Source organism: Tenrec ecaudatus, chromosome 1 (assembly GCF_050624435.1).
Source record: "Tenrec ecaudatus isolate mTenEca1 chromosome 1, mTenEca1.hap1, whole genome shotgun sequence".
Taxonomy (NCBI): Eukaryota; Metazoa; Chordata; class Mammalia; order Afrosoricida; family Tenrecidae; genus Tenrec; species Tenrec ecaudatus.
In genome coordinates this window covers 76,594,762-76,613,514 of record NC_134530.1, presented here as the reverse complement: position 1 = coordinate 76,613,514, position 18,753 = coordinate 76,594,762, and the positions used below count along the sequence as shown (strand labels likewise).

The following is an 18,753-nucleotide window of genomic DNA, read 5'->3' as shown; positions in this document are numbered from 1 at the left end:
CTGTAGCCCAATCTTTTCGTGCAATCTTCCACATGGTTACGTTGCCTTCCTGGTTTGGTGTGCCGTGGCTGGGACTGTATGTACACTCCATTTCTGTGGAGACACAACCAATACTCTTCCCCCTGCCATCATCTCAGTTTCTCACCCCCCTTTTCTCCCTCCTCCTTACCCCCTTTCCCTTCATTTATGTTAGATTCACTTGTACCTTCTTGGGTTTTGTCGTGCCTCCACCCATATGTTGTGAGGTAAGTATCTTTTCTTCTGTACCAGTGTACCAGTGGTTCTCAATCTGTGGGTTGTGACTCCTTTGAGGGTCGAACAACCCTTTCACAGGGGTCAAAATTCATAACTGTAGCAAAATTACAGTTTTGAAGTAGCAACGAGAATATTATGGTTGGGGAGTCACCGCAACATGAGGAACTGTATTCAAGGGTTGCACCATTAGGAAGGTTGAGAACCACTGTTGTATACCTACTATGCTGATTATACTAGCCTCAGGGGACTCATGTTATACTTACCCTTTTGTGATTGGCTGACCTCACTTAACATAATTTTCTTCAACTCTTTCTATGACATGATGTGTTTCATGTGATCATCTGTGCTTTTTCGTGCTGCATAGTACTTCATTGTGTGTGTGCCAGAGTTTATTAATTCACTCGTCTATCAATGGAAATTTAGGCTGTTTCCAACTCTTTGTGATTGTGAATTGTGCCACAATAAACATTGGGGCACAGACGACTGGCCGTGGTTTCTTTCTTACCTCTTCTGGGTATATGCTCAGTAGAGGGATTGCTAGATCATAAGGTAGATTGATTTTTGTCTGTTTGGGAAGTTGAGGGACATACAGAACAAGGTTTGTCATCAATCGACATTTTACCTTTTTGAAAAGAGAAAACCACTCATACACTTTAGTTTTATCCATAGTGCTGTCTTTGTAAATTGTGTTCAACATCACAACAGTCTCCACAGCATTTTTCCTGAACAGAAAACAGAGTTTCACAACCACACACTGTTCTCTTAAATCAGCCATCACAAAAAACGAAGTTCAAATAAACTGCTTTGATGAAAACGTTCACTGTGATCAGAGAGAACTTTCCCAGGCAACGCCACTGGGTGCACTAACTCAGCGAGTTGCTCCATGCTCGCCTAGCAGAAAAAATGTATACTGCGAAAACTTCGCTCTGCCCATTGCAATCCCGTTTCTTTTTGGCAACCTCCTCATACGCTAAAGAGAGCCACCCCACTTTCCAATTTGACTTCTTCCCTATAGACTTATATCAAGTTGCCGTAACATCTCTCTTCACTCATACAGTCAGCCTCTCAAACTTACCCTGTCTAACATAAGAGCTCTTGCCTTTCCTCTTGCGAATGTTTTCTTTAGTCTATTCCACAATCTCTTCTCAATCAAAAAGCCAAGAAGTCGTACTTAATTTTTCTTCCCTTCTGAAAACACTTTGCCTTCAAGTGTATCATTAGTCTGTCCATTTCTTTCACCCTAACTTGAGCCCCTGTTATCTATTACTTGAGCTACTGCAGTAGCCTCCCAAACCCCGTTCGTTTCCCATCTGAAAAAATGGAATGTCATCTTAGATATTTTTCTTGACTCCCAAACTCCAATGTTTTCATACCTCTGTAATAGCTCTTACCAGGCTGTTTTGTTGTTTGTTTATTTGTTTCTTATTAAACACGGGTCCTCAAACTTTTTAAACAGAGGGCCAGCTCACCGTCCCTCAGACCCATTGGAGGGCCGGACTATAGTTTAAAAAAAAACTATGAACAAATTCCTATGTGCACTGCACATATCTTATTTTGAAGTGAAGAAACAAAATGGGTGGGGCAAAAACAACCAGCGGGCCGGATCAGTGTCCTCAGTGGGCCGCATTTGGCCTATGGGTCGCAGTTTGAGGACGCCTGGACTGTGAGCTTGTCAAGACAAGTTTTTAGTTTTGGTATGGCGTCAGCAGAAGTTTCTTGAGTGCTCATTCTTCCATGGAATAAGCCTTATTCCCTGTTTCCAAGGTGATGTGCCAAGGACAGATAGCCATAGCACACACTAGAATAAGTCAGTGCCACAAACAAAGAAGAAATCACTTCTCGTTTTAATAATCAGACATCCTAGATTACTCTACACTTTACGAGTGAGGTAGCATTTGTAATGGGCCTAGGAGCATCAGTGTGAGATGTGAAATTAATGGTGTCTTGCCTTTTTCTCTTAACTTATTAATGTCTTTATCAGAAATAATAAAATTCATAAGGAGCTATACTATTTGACTGGTATTCCAGTGCTGTAACCACTACCTAGAATTAGTTTGCGTGTGTTTGATCTTGCATCGTTCATCAGTTGATTTATACAGAGGAATACATCTTTTGGGATTATCAGTGTGCTTTCTGTTATTTGTGAACTTTACTCATAAATTCAGGAAGTAATATTTGTGATTAAGTAGACCATCTGTCTGAATGTTAACAACAACAACCACCAAAAAGATCATGTAATCTGATGCATTTCTGCCCTCCTACATTGACTTTCTTTTATCCATTTTAGCTACAGACCCCTTTGCTTCTGTTTTTGGAAATGAATCATTTGGAGATGGATTTGCTGACTTCAGCACACTGTCAAAGGTAACCTGCAGTGATTAATGGGAAGAAAATCATACTGTGTTTCCAGCAAACAAGCAATCCCTTTGATCAGTTACATAAAAGCAACCTATTTCAATAAGCCACAGCCAATTTTGATTTCAGATAAAATTAGATAGTTAAAGTAGATCTTACTACATATGAAAAGTCTCTAGTGATAGTATAGGTGATATCTAATTGTTTTCTGACAGGTTTGCATAATAATTTAGTGTTTTTCATATTAAAAGTATTCTACACTGATTGTGGTAGCAATTGTACAATTCTGCCTGATGTAATTGAATTATGGAATTATATGATATATATATTAGCTCCCAATTAATAATAATTTTTAAGTATTTTAACATGTTCCTCCCAATTGAATTATATTAGTATTCCCACATAACTGATTGTATCAATAGCTATAAAATGTGGACACTCATTCTGTCCACTCTGCCCTGGTTACCTGGTTTTGTGTACTGAACCCCTCAGTGTCAGTATTAAGATAATGAGTACACACAGTCCAGCTCTTAAGTCTGCCTCTTTTTTCCAGCGCAGCTCAAGGGTTGATATTGGTCCAAGGAGGATTAGAATATATGTCAAATTATCTGTATCAGTGGATTTCAACGAGAGTTGATTTTTCCCTTCAGAGAACATTTGGCAATGACTGGAGACATTTTTGGTAATCATACAGGGTGGAAAGTTCTAGTCACATGTCAAGGGTAGAGGTCAGGGGCGCTGGTAAACATCGGACAATGTACAGGACAGCAGCAGCCTTCCCCCAAAATGGTACAGAACATTAATAGTGCCACTGTTGAGAAACCCTGTTGTAAATAGATTTAAAATCATTAAGTCTGAGTCATTGTGGAAAAGTATATCATTCATTACTGTACATTAGACCACATTCTACAGATTAATTTGCTTTAAAAGTTACTTTTCAAATTATCCTTATAGTTTTAACAATGCCATTTTCTCTGACAGCATTAAATCTTGCCTGCATAGAAGTACATTGGGAAGTGTGAGATCAGTAAAATTTTTTTCTTGTGGATTGCGATTCAGATCCGATATTGATTGGAGTGTAGACATACATGACCTTTAAAATGAGCTTCAGGTGGTTTTGTTTTAACATTGCCTGAAACTTGACAGACCTTTAAAGTTGGCTTATTTTTATATAATCTCTTACTCTTAATAAGTAGTGATTGTTTACTTCAATTCAAAGATTAAAATGTTTGGTTGCTCAAAATTGAAATAAGTAAAGCTGTATAGTACTTAGCATCATTCTTACATACACGACATGGCCACGCACAATCTGCTTGATATCTTATATATAACTACGTGTAAACATTTTTCTTCAAACAAAGGTCAACAATGAGGATCCATTTAGTTCTGCCACATCGAGTTCTGTCAATAATGTGGTCACTACAAAAAATGTATTTGAGGAAACATCAGTCAAAGCTGAAGATGTGCCCCCAGCACTGCCGCCCAAGACTGGGACTCCCACAAGACCTTGCCCTCCACCACCTGGTATGAGAGCTAGTACTTTTCCTAAATCAATTTGGTGCCTTTTCTTCTTCAGAAAGTTCTGCGTGGTCCTTGCTTGTTATGTTTAAATCTTACGTAAAGAGTCTTAAACAAATGAGTCAAAAACATGCCAGAAGCCCATTGCTAGTTTCTGTTCTGCGCTCAGTACAGGATTATAGGCATAGGCTCATGGGTGCAACTCATGAGCTGCCTCTCTGGCAAGGGTTATTTTTGTTCTTCTTGAATCATTTTATGAGAGGCAATAATTGGAAGAAGGAAAGTATAGATAGAATCTCTTCCTTTTTCAAAGCTCATTGATTATCGTTTGAAAAACATTTTGCAAGTTTCTTATACTTTAGTGTTTTCATTCATTCCTATAAGAGAAGATTGATTCAAAGTTCCCTCCTTCTTGCCTGGTCTAAAGCCCTGCCTACATCCTAAGTTGTGATGATGTGTGACTGATTTCAGAGATCCAGTAATTTGATAGTTTAAAATAAGCTACTCCTTTTCTTAAATGTAATTGTATTTCACTTAATAAAAGTTTCCTTTATTTTATAATAGTAATTACCTGTTTCCCAGGAGAAATTATTAAGCGCTTTGGATTTACTTTATTTTTTTGGTAGAATACACAAAAAAATCTTTTTTGTTTTTAATGAAAATAAAATTCACAAGAAGTGCCTAAAAAGACAATCCCCTCTATGGTTCAGGTGCTAAAGACGTAGGTGATACATTGTTATTGATCATATATAATCCTTCAGTGAAATTTTTACCCTAGTAATTACAGATTATTATTCAGGGCTTTCATAATTCTCCATGACATTTCTTGAGTATATTGTTTTTCCCTTTTCTGACTTAAAAAAAAAAACTACTTGTGCAGGTATTAATAATCAGTTATCTTTTGCAAATATCAGGTGAATAATCCAGGTAGTTCCTTTCTTTTGAGGAAAATATGAAGGGGTACTCAAAAAAAATTTTTTTTACAAGACAACCTTATCACCTTCAAAACACTCTCCATTACACTTAATACATTTGTTAAATCGGTAATTCCATTCTTTTTAAAAAAATTATTTTATTGGGAGCTTTTACAGATCTTATAACAATCTATACATCTATTGTATCTAGCGCATTTGTACATCTGATGCCATCATTTCCAAAACATTTTCTTTCTACTGGAGCCCTTGGTTTCAGCTCCTCTTTTTCCCCCTCCCTCTTCCACCCTCCCACCCCGAGAACCCTTGATAATTTATGAATTATTTTTATTTTCATATTTTACACCATCTGCTATCTCCCTTCACCCATGTTTCTGTTGTTCATCCCCCTAGGTGGGGGCAGAGGGTTGTACATCCATCATTGTGATCGGTTCCCCCTTTCTCTCCTTCTCCCCCCCACCTTCCCCCTACCCTCATGATATCGCTACTCATTATTGGTCCTGAGGGATTTAATCTGTCCTGGATTCCCTGTGTTGAGAGCTCTTATTTGTTCCAGTGTACATGCTCTGGTTTAGCCAGACTTGTAAGATAGAACTGGGGTCATGATAGTGGGGGAAAGTGGGGCATTAAAGAAATAGAGGAATGTTGTGTGTTTTATGAATGTTTTGTATTTTGTTAGTGCTATACTACACCCTGGCAGGTTCATCCTTTCCTTGTGACCCTTCTGTGAGGGAATGCCCAATTGTCTACAGATGGGCTTTGTTCACATCCAAATGGTTGGTTGTTTTGGATCCTCTGATACCTGACCCTATCAACACCTCATGATCACACAATTCTGGTGTGCTTCTTTCATGTGGGCTTTGTTACTTCCCTGCTAGATGACTGCTTCCTTACCTTCAAGTCTTTAAGACCTCAGACACACTATCTTCCAGTAGCTGAGCACCATCAGCTTTCTTCACCACATGTGTTTATATACCCATTTTGTCTTTAGCGATCATGTCAGGAAGGTGAGCATCGCAGGTTATTAGAAAAAAGTATTATTGCATTGAGGTAGTACTTGAGTAGAGGCCCAGTGTGCATCTGCTACTTTAACACTTAACATATAAATGTATGTACATAGATCTACTTCCTTATCGTCATATATATTTACATATGTACATGCCTGTATTTGGACCTATAAATGTCCTTTGCCTCCTAGTTCTTTCCTCTATTTCCTTCTCCTTTCCTTTTGTCCCACTATCATGTACGACCTTCATTCAGGTTTCAATAATTCATCTTGGCTACATTGCACTTGATTGAACCCTGCCAGATTTTAGATCTCTTGTTATTTCTTTGTCCCTGGGTTTGTTGGTTCCCCCCTTCATTTTCCTCCACCTCCTCCTCTTCCTTGTCCCCCCAGAACCATTGTTTTCTCCTTGGGATTATTTAACCTGCCTATCTCATATTGATAGGCTATTTTCATAGGGTAAAAAAGAGAAAAAAGTAGCCTATGACTAGTTCTAGATTTGTCTGCTGACCCTCATGAATGTTTTCCAATCGGGTCTGATGCAGTGCCAAGCCCTGTCCCCTGAGTCCCAAATCTATGTTCAGAATTCCTCAAGGACTTTGTTGCTTTGCTCCCCTTGCTGCTCTATGGGGATCATACTGGGCACAGTTTCTCACTGTCTCTGGTGCTGCCCCCTGTAGAGCTGTGGGTCAGTAAGGGATGTCTGTGTCTTGTGGTGGGGTTGACTCTATGGCCCTCTTTGTGCATTGGCTCCTCTTGAGTGGGAATGTTGTCTTCGAAGCTTGGTGGACCAGGATACTGATCTCTCTCTCTTTCCCTCTTAGTTTGCTCCCGTGTGGTCTGGGCAGACCTGCCCCTCTCCCTGGGCTGTGTCTTCAGTGCTGTCCTCTGTCGTGCATGCTTCTGGGGCGGGGGTCAGCATGCAATTCCATTCTTGGAAATATTTTTTCAAATTCATCTGTTTGAATGACAGGCAGCAACTCCCTCGTTTTTTTCCTTCACCTCTTCTACATTGTCACATCAATGTCCTTTCATGGCCCTCTTCATTTACAGAAACAAAAAGAAGTCACACAGAGCAAGGACAGGTACATGGGGCAAGAGAGGCATGCTATTTTTTGCCCAAAACTGGTTCACCGATTGCTGCATGAGCAGGTGCATTGTCGTGGTGGCAAAACCAGTCCCCTGTCTACCGCAAGTCAGGCTTTCTTTTGTCACACACTGTTATGCAATCTTTTCAGAACTTCTAAATAGAAAGCTGACCTGGTGGAATGAACTCCAAATGCACTATCCCCCTCATATCATATCTGGGTTCTTTTGAGTACCTCCTTGTATACCACATGTTGGTAGGTCAGAATATATTTAGAGAAAAAAATTAAACAATAATCCATTTCTCTTTTAAAGTTTTATGATGCAATTGGTGAAATTATTTTTTAATTCTGAAGTGAGATATTATACTCGTGCCTTGGTTAAGTCTGACTCGTGAGCAAAGTGAGTGTTGACATAGAAAGATCAAGACGGAAAGGTGGTTTGTGGGACAGGTCCTGGACTGGGAGCCTATCCCAGGCTCTAATGCTTGCAATTCCACTGATGAGCTCTGTGACCCTTAGTTGCCTTAACTCTTAGAAGGTGGCAGAATCTTGCCTGCCTTTCATAATTGTTGGCCAAATCCCTGAGATATGAGCATCTTTTATAAGCTGCTACAGTGATTGAGTATTTTATAGTTACTATCACCATTGTTGTGCATTTTAAGAAAATATGTGCTTGAAGATATTTTAACACCTATCCTTACATCTTTTCTTCAAGAAATACTGTTTAAGATTCTAAAATTAAAAACCTTGTTTAAAAATGATGAACTAATAAGTAATTGAGAAGGCACTGTGCTGTTGTTTGACCAAAGGTTAATTTATCGGCAACCCCTAAGATTTCGGCCCTGGGCCTCAAGCCATTCTTTTTATTCTAGAGTTTTAAACACTGTGAATGGCAAACATGGTGGGATTTTGCTGTGATGATGTTGACCTTAAGCTCTCAGATACTGTGTATAGAACCAGAGAAAAATCAGAACATTTTGGGCATATTTCAAAGGTCGTTTACTCTTCCTGCCACTAGTAAATAATTGAGGTTATCACACAAGAGAGTCCTCTCTCTTGCTTGTCATGTTCCTCCTCGTTTCCCCTGTCCACCCGCTGCCGGCACTTGTTACTTTGCAGGGATGTGAATGAAGTTTAGTCTCCAAATAAAAGTGATTCCTGGCCCATGTACTCCCTTTTGTTACTTGCTTGTCTTTTCTTTTTTATTCCTCTCCCATTATGCTGCATATGAGTGCTCTAGAAGTTTATGGAAAAACAATGAACTGATTGTGGAATTTTTCCATGAACTTTCTGAAAACCTTTTGTAAAATTGCATTTTGTTTTCGAGAGGTTGTGTGTAGAAAAACTGAAGGACAGAAGGTTGAGGTGACCACCTACGGTAATATTGAGTATGTGTTAATACTGAGTATGTGTTTTAGGCTCTCCCTTCCCCCCCCCTCCCCCCCGCAGTTCTTTAATGCTCCCGTTGTTCATGTTCTTGTATGTTTATGTTTGCTATACATGCTGGTTTGAGTTAATTGTGATGATTTTGATCCAGGGAAAAGACCCATCAGCAAATTGGATTCTTCTGATCCCTTTAAACTGAAAGATCCATTTCAGCCTTTCCCAGGCAATGATAGCCCCAAAGAAAAAGATCCTGATATGTTTTGCGATCCATTCACTTCTACTACTACTACTACTACCACTACCAATAAAGAGGCTGACCCAAGCAATTTTGCTAACTTCAGTGCTGTAAGTACTGTGAATGGGCTGTTTGGGGGAAAGTCTTTCCATTTATAATTTGAAGAGTTTTCAAAATTTACTTTGGAGTCTGCCAAATTTGCATCATTTGAACCAATTTACGAAAAATCTTTTACTTTTCCCCCAAGCAAAACCTCTGTTTGATTCTCTCAGTAGTCCTAGTTTCTTTGATGGAAAGTTGTTTTCCAAGCCCTTCTCTTAGGCTTGAAGGGCAATGTACATAAAAGATTATTATGCAGACGGTTATAGATGATGGTGACGTAATGGGCCTTTAGAGGTCTTTTGCTGTCTGTGGCCTGGATGACTAATGTCAGTAATGAGCTTGTGTCTTCGTAACTATGTATGTGTGTTTGCGCATAAAGTTTTGATGATTTCCAGAAACTAGTCGGCAAATAGGGGGTTAGGGGCTTCAAAAAGTTAGTGGGAAATGGAATTGAAAAGGCTAGGCCTTGTCTGAATAGAAAGTAAGACTTTTGTTTTAAGTAGCTCCATTTTTAAAAAGGTGAATGTAAGTTTTGCAAAATAAATAATGATTGTCAACATCCGAGCAGTCTAATTATTTGGGGAGCCCTCATTGGCCAACCTTTCATAGTTACTCTGCATTCTCGCAGAGCTGATTAGAATGGGCAGACCTCTATAAGCAATGGAAGGACTGTGAAGGCTCTTCCTGTAAGAAGATCCTTATAGAAAGGGCTTAGAAGAGCACAGAAAATAGAGTCACACACCATGGACGCATCAGTCTGGAGGAACCTAAAATAATGACATATATCAACTCAGTATTCATACAACTTAAAATTAAAAAGATTATTTTTCAGACAAAACAACCTTCATTATAACCACCTACTCTATATCAGAGCCTTGGTGGTGCCGTGGTTAAGCGCTCAGCTTCCAACTGAAACGTTGGCTGTTTGAACCCACCAGCCAATCCACAGGAAAAGATAAGGCCGTCTGCTTTTACAAAGACTTAGAGCCTTCCACACCCTACAGGAAGTTATCCTCTGTCTTGCAGCGTCACAGGGTGTTGCATAACAGAGGAATTTTCCTCTATTATCACCTTTTACCCTTTATTTCGGAAATAGTAACCCCAGCCACATTTTGCCCGATGTTTCCCTCCATGGTGTAGTATTTAGTTCTCAACCAACCCCTTTGTCCCTGCACCAATCTCTAGTTAGAAAGTAGGCAGGAGTCTGCTTGCACCTAAGGAAGGCGGACAGACTAGGAATGGGCGTCTCAGCTTCTGAATCCATGCTCTGAGTTCTAGTGGCTTCTCCTGAATGTGAAGGAGCAAACTTTGAATCATAATTTTTTAATATTGTGAAAAGGGAGGGATAGAATTATGCTGATTTAGCTTTTGTTAGATGAAAAAAAAATTTAAGCAGTAAGCCAAGAATTAGCCTTTTTTAAGAGATACTTATCTTACTTAAACTAAAATAAACCTCTGGTATCTGAAATGTGAATTATGCAAGTCAAAACCTGGTTGAGATGAATCTTGAACAGTAACTGAGGTATTTTGCTTTATTTCGTTCTCTAAAATCTCTCCATACCACAGTATAAAAGTGGCTCGTGATCTTCGTTTCGTTATGAAAAAATGATGACTCCTCACTTAGCAATATGGCTAGGTTCCAAAGATGAGGATATTACTGACGTTTTGCAAAAATGGAGAACGACCACACCAGATCACAAAACAGAGGATGACTCTACCTTTATATAACCAGTCAATTCTGAACATGATGTCCCAGCCAGGTGGACACAAAGCCTTTAACCATCACAGCCGCATCGCTCTAGCTTCATACCTTAGTATCTGTTACTGCCATACGTTAATACGAAAGATAGTTCACTCTCGTAAAATTCTTATAATTGTGAAATGTCAGATAACAAGATTATAAGTGAGGAATAGATGTATTATGTTTGTAAGTTTCAGAGACCCCTCCAGTTCTCTGGGCGGGGGGGGGGGTGAATACCATTTTGGAAAAGCCTAACAATTTCATCCTTTTAAGGAATTCTTTTTCCATTTTAAATAAAGTAGAATTTTTATTTTCTGCCCAGGTTGCCATTTTGGAAGTATAGAAATATCTCTAAAGCTAATAATTAACCAGTGTTTTGATTGTATTTACTGTCCTGGTTGGTGCAGACAGTTGACTGATCGACTAGAAGCTTGGCAATTTGAACCCACCCAAAGGTACCCTGGAAGACAGACCTGGCACAACCTTAAAAACCCTACAGAACAGTCAGTTCTGCTCTGCACACAGGGGTTGCCCTGGGTCAGAATCAGCTCAGTAGCAGCCACCACCACCACCAAGCTTTTGTTCAGATTAGGACACCACGTTCTCAAAACGTGCTGGGTTAGAGAGATGATTTGACCTGCTTCTCGCTTGGTTTACTCACTCTGTCCTCTTGGATGATGTACAGAAAATTCAGCATAATTTTTGCTTTGAGGTTTTCTCTATGAAGAGCTAGCATAAGATAAAGAATTGCCAAAGTAGTTAAGTTAGAAATGATTTGACATGCGAGGTTGTTTGCTAAAGTTAAAGGAGTAAATGTTAGATCAGAAATGCGAATTCTCCACTATTTATAAATACTCTAATCTGCTGTAAGCATCTCTGCACTTATTAAGTGATGCTTTACTGTTTAGTTTTATAGACTGTAGACTGCACTAACTTTTAAAATTAAACCACAGTTCAATTTCTAGTTAAACCTAAATGTCTTTTCAGGAGAAAAAATTAGCCAGCACCAAATAAGACTATTCCCATTGTCCTTCCAGTGAAATGAATACTTAATACCCTTTTGCGAGACCTATTTCCCTTCTTTTCTCTTTACATCTTTCATTCATTTATTTGGTCTTTTAAATGGCAGTATCCCTCTGAAGAAGACATGATTGAATGGGCCAAGAGGGAAAGTGAGCGCGAGGAAGAGCAGAGACTTGCCCGACTGAATCAGCAAGAGCAAGAAGACCTGGAACTGGCTATCGCACTCAGCAAATCTGAGATCTCAGAAGCATGAAGAAGCCTCCTGTCTCCGTCAGCAACACTCTGCTTCCTGAATACTGAAGCAGTGTATAGTGTGTATCAAAACTACCTATGGGCCTGGGAGATACAACTTATTTGAGATTCCTGTCAATGTGACAAAAGTTTGGGGGGTTTGTTTCATCCCCCACCCCATTTCAGATTTGCCTCCCTTAACCCAGTGAGACTGCCCTCGCTTAAGCCCCTGTTCTGGTGTGCACTCACTGTGAGCTTTGCCTGTCTGTGCTACTTTAACTTGTACAGTTAGAGCGCCCAAGCCGCTGCCTTCCGGAATATAGAGAAATCGCTTCATCCCTGCGCTACCCTTGTTCTGTGGTTTTCTGATGACAGCCAGTGGGCTTCTTAAAGTTTGCAGTATTTTCCCCTGATAGGAGTGCTTGGGGTGGGGGGAGAGGGCAAGAATGCCCTGCTTCTTTTTTGATGGTGCAAATTGGCTGGTTTAAAGTGCATGTTAGCATTGCCTTTTAATAAAAGTGCTGTTTAGTTTGTTTTTTAGAGTCAAGGAAAACTGTTTGCTTAGGTGGACTCCACTCTGTCAAAGGGGGATGATGCTTCGGTTGAGCCATTACAGTTCAGATGCGGTCTTTTCCTGAACAAAAACATTAAAGCCTCTTGTGTGAAATACATTTAAAAAAAGAAGTTCTGAGGATTTAACGAATCCTAGATAAATAGACACCTCTTCCATGTGTTTGCCAGTTGATAAAATCAGTTTCTTACAAATCAAATTTGTTAAAAAAAAAAAAAAAGAATGATCACTTTATACCCATTGATCTAGGTCTAAAGTAAACAAAACTCTTAATGTGGTGGCTGCCCCCCCACCCCCCGTGCTGTGGCACTGACCTCTTCAGTTCATGATTGATTTTTGTACTTTTGCAGAAGGACGCTAGAACTAGAAAGTAATTTCTCAAATATATATATATATATATTTGCTTTCTTTAATGAAGGCTCAGTTACTTGACTTGATATGTAAAATCTTTCACTGAGTACAAATGGAGAAGGTGGTATATATTTTAAATCATATTGTTGCTTCTTTTCTTCCCATCCTTATGATTTAAAATAATTTCTTAATTCTCTTTGTTTTCATTTATAAAACTAGCAAGCTAGCAGAAAAAAGAAAAATTTTAAAAGGTCTTCATATGTTAAAAGCCCCATCTCCTATAAAACTGACCTAGTGGATAGGCCAACTTCAAAATAAATATTAACATAGGCTGTAAGTTGTAAAATAACTTTAGTTTTGAAACATCTGTATGACAGGTAATCAGTTGCATACTAAATGCACCGAAAAACAAACTAAAATTCCCTGGGATCATCTGGTCAAGGAGGTATTGATGGCCTAGCCTATGAATAAAATTTTAAATGTCTAATTCATTACCTCTTGGAATGGTGCTCCCCCCCCCCTCCATCCAGAATTGGACTGCTACAGTTCAAAACACAATTTAAACCACTGTCACACAGTACTTTTTCTACTTTTGTAAATAGAAACCCCTCAGCGTAAAAGTCATACATAGGAAGCAGGGGCCGAACCATCATCACAAGGCTTTAGTTTTTGGTAACGCAATCAGTCCCATGACCTAAGGATGGTACTGCAAAAGTTGATGGAGCAGGCAGTGTTGGAAGGTGCATTAAGTAGTAGGTTTTGATTTTTTTTTTCTTCCCCTTAACTCTTCAGGAAAAAGTAAGTTGACTTGAACAACCTTCTTTTGCACTGGGAAAATGAACAAAGGTTTAAAATGCTTTTAAAATATTTTTTTGTATTTAAAAACACTCTGGAAAATATTAAATATCTGTAACTTATATACACCAACTTTCAATGTAATACGTGTACTCTAATCTTATGTATGTTTAACTGAATTACATAGATTATCTTTTGTTAAAATATGTATACTCAGTGGACCAATATAATATTAAAGTATGTATATATTATATAATTCTCTATGCTCATCTCCATGCTCACTTGTGTAGGATGAATGTCTTAGGGTCTTTTGTGTGTTTCTTTTACCCTGTTGACTGACTCCAGAGCCCGCATTTGAAAAGGACCTAAAGTTTGCTGGGTGTTAAATGGCACTATTTACAAAGTTTCACCCGCCTTCTACACTTGCTTGTTCAGGTTGACTGGGGCTCTCTTTGTAGAATTTTCTCTGACATTCCAAAATTCCACATTGTAGCTTGTACTTAGGAAAATAATAAACTGAACATATAATAAAGCATACTCTTCCTATATCTTATTTGAAATGGAGTTTTGCACCTTTCTCTGAGTCTGTCCATGCTGTATCCAAGGAGGGGCAGGCATGTTGTTGTTGGTTACTATTGAGTCCCTTCCCACTCCAGGCAACCCCTCGGGTGGAGTGGAGCTGCCCCTGAAGGTCTTCAAGGCTGTGACCGATTGAAAGCAGATTGCCAGGCCTGCCCTCCAAAGTGCCTCTGGGTATATTCCAGCTGCCAGGCTTTTAGCTAATAGACAACCGTTTAACTGTTTGCGCGTCTTCCAGGGTCTGTGGTCAAGTAGTAAGACTAGTAAGCATAAAAGTGCTTGGGACAGTGCCTGCTAAGGAATAAATTCCCCCATAAATGGCAACTTATTATTAGTTGTCATCCCCTGTTACTTTTAAAGAAATACAGGTAATGTAAATGCCTAGAGAAAGTACCTGAAATATAGGTAGCTTTTATATTTTTTTAATCATTTTATTAGGGGCTCATACACTCCTATCATAATCCATACATACATCAATTGTGTAAAGCACATTTGTACATCAATTGTGTAACGCACATCATTCTCAAAACATTTGCTCTCCACCCAAGCTTTTTATATATATGTTGAATGTAGATTTGTGACTCCGGGAGGTCCCTATGATGTAGTGAATGCACCTAGTCCTGAGATTGACTCTCTTTGGAGAAAAAAAATGACTGAGCCTCATTTTCTTGCTCTAGTGAGCACCACAACACTGAACTCAGAATTTTTCTAATGCTGAGATACGTACCACAGGGAACATAGTAGATGCTCAATAAGCATTTAACTTCCTCTTCTATTTAAGAAGTTCAGGATTTGATTTAACAGTTTTTTTATGTTACTCATTAAATTCAGTCACATGATAGTAGTAATACTAGCTATTAGTTATGAATACATTATGTATGTGTTCTCATTTGCTCTTTAGCCTTTAGTAGGCTCTCTCATTTTAGAAATAGGAAAACAGGCTCAGAATTAAAATTATTTGCTTCAGATCATATAGCTAATACAAGTAGCGGGGCATGAAATTGAACTGTGATCTCTTTAAAACAGATCTAATCTTTTTAGATTACGGTGTTTTGTCTTTTTTTTAATGCTCTTAGACATATTAGGGAGAGGACACAATAAGTAGTGTTTTTTAATTTCTAGGCATTATTTTAAGTGCTTTACATTTATTAGATCATGTAATCCTCACAACATTAACTCTATAAGGTATAGGTGCTATTATTGTGTTCATTTCCCTGAAGATGTGCCCTTACTAGGCCACAGCTAGCAAATGACAGTGCTGGAATTAAGTCGGGAGCCTGGCTCCAGAGCGTAAGCCACGACTCTTTACTTTGGTTAGAGGTGAGCACCCTGAGGAGAAATGTGATGAGCAAATTATCCTCTCCATGCTCTTGGCAATTAATGGAACCACCCAGCCACATACCAGGTGACATAAAACCATTTTCTAATGTTCCTATTGTGTGCAAGGAGGATTTAGAACAGTGTCTGATACATGAAAGCACGTATCTGATGTTAGTTATTAGTATTAACTCTAAATGATAAACTAGTACATGGGAGAAATGGCCAACTGCTTTTTTATTAAAGAGGTACGAATTTTAAAACCCCAAGGCTAGAAAAAGTGAAAAATAAGTCAGCCGTGCTGGCAGGGTTCTGGAAAGTATACATTCCAAAGGAGACCAGAGTAAGTTTTGAAGTGCTTGCCATACAGATAAAGGCAGAAGGTGTAGTTTGTGTAACGCCAGAGAAGGAGGTCACATTTTGTGTGTGTGCCCATCCTAAGGTGTGCTTAGCAAGCTGCACATAATTGGAGTAATTCTGTGTGACCAGGCTGTAGACTGCTCTTGGTGGTGGTTTTTTGTAGGAGAGCTAAGATAGGGAGAAGCTGTCATCCAGAGGAGACGACCTTAAAAGTGGTTGTGGCTCAGACCTGACAGAAAATGACCAATTGGAGGAGTGTTTGGGGAGAATCGACCTGCTCTTTAGAATGGTTAGAATAATTAGTAAACAAAAAAATAATCAAGTTGATCACCTGATAAAATACAGAATGCTGGCTATCCTACCCCCCCCCCCTCCAGTTTCTGATTCAGTAGATCTAAAGTGGAACCCAAGAATTTGCATTTCTAACAAGCTTTCAGTTGATGCTGAGGCTGCAGGCCTTCAAAGTCTCTGTAACTTTTTAAAATATTTAATCTGGAAAACTGTCTCACCTTGTGATGTCCCCAATCTATGGCTTCTGCTGTAATGTAAAGCACCTCTAATCTCGTGGATTAAAAAACAAAACATTGCCATTGAGTTGATTCCAACTCATAGCAACTCCATGTGTGTCAGAGAAGAACTGCTCTAAGGAGTTTTCAGTGGCTGATTTGTGCAAGTAGATCATTCCCTTCCACAGTACTTCTGGGAAACTACAGCCTCTAACCTGTGGTTAGCAGCCAGCCATGGTAACCATTTGTACCACCCAGGGACTTACTTTATGGGTAGGCAAAGTTTCTCTGGTTTTTTTAATAATTGCAAGCTAACACATAGCACTTCCTATGTGCCCAGTATTATTTGGAGTCCTTTTAGTCTCTGTTAACGCCCTTTTCAGAAAGCACTGTTCTTACTACTTTACAGATGAAAAAACTAAGGTTACAAAGAGGTTAAGTAACAGCGCATATCACACAGTTTAAAAGTGTCAGAGCTATGGTTCCTGCTCAGTCTAGCTCCAGAATCCATGCGCACCCAGCTCTGCTGAAAAAATAATTACAAGAACATCCTGTGGTGCCAGGACTCACACCGTAGTGCCCCTGCCATAAAGCTGTGTGTTACCTGTGTTCTGAACATGGAGAGCTGAGAAGCAGTTACTCCAGTCAACTGTGGGAACCAAGAAGACTCGGACAACCTGGCCATCGCGGTCAGAGTCCGGCGGGTGGACATGTGTGCGTTTAATGGAGTGCGGATTGTGATGGGAGAGCATGAAACGCCCAGAGCGGGGGAATTCATCGGCGAGGGCTGGGGAAGGCTGCTTTAGCGAAGGTTTCCTAAAACTCCGTTTTCTGCTCCTTTGCTGTTGTCAGGGGCCCTGGCGTCCCTTCTGACTCAGCCACCCTCTGTACAGCGGAACCAAATACCGCCCAGCCCTGTCCATCCTCACACTCATGGTCCTGGTCGAGCCCATCGTTGCAGCCACCATGTCCGCCATCTTTTCGAGGATCTTCCTCTGTTATTTCACCTCTACTTTACCAAGCATAAGGTTTCTTCCAGGGAGTGAGGCAGGGGTCTCGCCTGATAGTGTCCAAAGAACGTGAGAAATTCTCACCATCCTCTCTTCTAGGGACCATTATTAAAACCATAGCTGTCAAAACAGTGGTGTCCCACTGATAGATGCCAGGACTCTGTTGACTAAGAAAGGCCAACAGTCTCCCAAGCAAAAACCCGTGACAGCCTTAACTTCACCTCAAAGCGGCCCTATATCAGACCACTCAGGGTTCCTAAGGCTGTGACCTTTGTGGAAGCAGACCGCCGCATCTTCCTCCCACACATCCACCAATATGTTCAAACCACCAGCCTTTCGGTTAGCAGCCTGACGCTTTAACCGTTGTGCCACCAGGAGTCTCCTTATTTAAGCCACATTCTTCGTTTTAGGGAATTCAACCTGGTCAAAAGTCTGAACCTGAGAGACCTGATTTTCAGCAATAAAGCAGGAACAGACCTTTCCTTAAATGAGTTCACAGGGACCAAGGTAGAAAGCAGATGGCCAGTTTTCAGTAAAAATAAACGGTTGCCTCAGGGTTTGGGGTGCCCACAGTGGATTGAGCAAGGCTTCCTCTTCCTTGCCAGTGCTTGGCCCACTGCCTCGAAGGGACCTCTTGCTGTCTGCATCCAGGGCTGACCTGGCCCCTCTGATGGGCCTGGTTTTTAGATAAATATGTGTAATTAGGTTATAGTCTGGTTGGACAGCCCTGATGTATCTTTGCTTTGATCCACTGTGTGTGGACTGGAGTGTTTCTCCTAAGAGGCTTCCCTCAGTTCCTGAGTCCGTGAAGCATCTCACCTCCTAGGCTATCGTTCCACATCTTCACTACATAATGCGAGTGACTACTGAGCACACGTGTCAAGCCGTCTCCCTGCCCATCCCCAATAACATGTTCCAAGTCTGCCATTTAAGTGTCTCTCCAGTTTGTCTTCTCCATCCCCAGTGCCATGGCTCCAATTCAGGCCTGCCTTCTTTCCCAAAGTCTCCTCGGCTCTCTGCCACCAGTCTGTCACCTCTGTATAATCGGAGTGGAGTAGTAGAATGAACTCCCATGAGCCAGGAACCAGCTCCACTAATGGCCTGTTTCTCTCCAATCATAGGTTGTCTGTACTCCTACCCACTTTGCCGTTCATGATACCTTATATTTCTTTTGTAAAATGTTCAGTATGTTATAAACTCTTCAAATAAAAAATGTGACTTCTAATATATGCAGGTGAATAATACAAAGGGGCTTCAGAAAGTTCATGGAAGAACTCTTAATTGTGTTTTTCCCTGATAGTTTTTTCTTAATCATTTTATTGGGAGCTCTTACACATATAATAATCCATAGCTCATTCACATCAAGCAATATTGTACAATTGCTCCCACAAT

The 18,753-nt window shown here is 40.1% G+C and overlaps 1 protein-coding gene across 2 annotated transcripts in view; it reads left to right on the top strand.

The window, feature by feature from the left end:
- Nucleotides 1-14,121, top strand: part of EPS15 (epidermal growth factor receptor pathway substrate 15) — a 151,763-nt gene extending 137,642 nt beyond the window's left edge. The window contains exons 22-25 of one of the 2 annotated variants that reach the window (XM_075555863.1): nucleotides 2,543-2,619; nucleotides 3,972-4,134; nucleotides 8,692-8,885; nucleotides 11,748-14,121. In XM_075555863.1, coding sequence (XP_075411978.1) covers nucleotides 2,543-2,619; nucleotides 3,972-4,134; nucleotides 8,692-8,885; nucleotides 11,748-11,894 — 581 coding nt within the window. In that variant the 3' untranslated portion in view covers nucleotides 11,895-14,121. The remainder of the gene's footprint in view (nucleotides 1-2,542; nucleotides 2,620-3,971; nucleotides 4,135-8,691; nucleotides 8,886-11,747) is intronic. The other variant, XM_075555865.1, reaches the window with a different exon arrangement.
- Nucleotides 14,122-18,753: the final 4,632 nt, after the last annotated feature.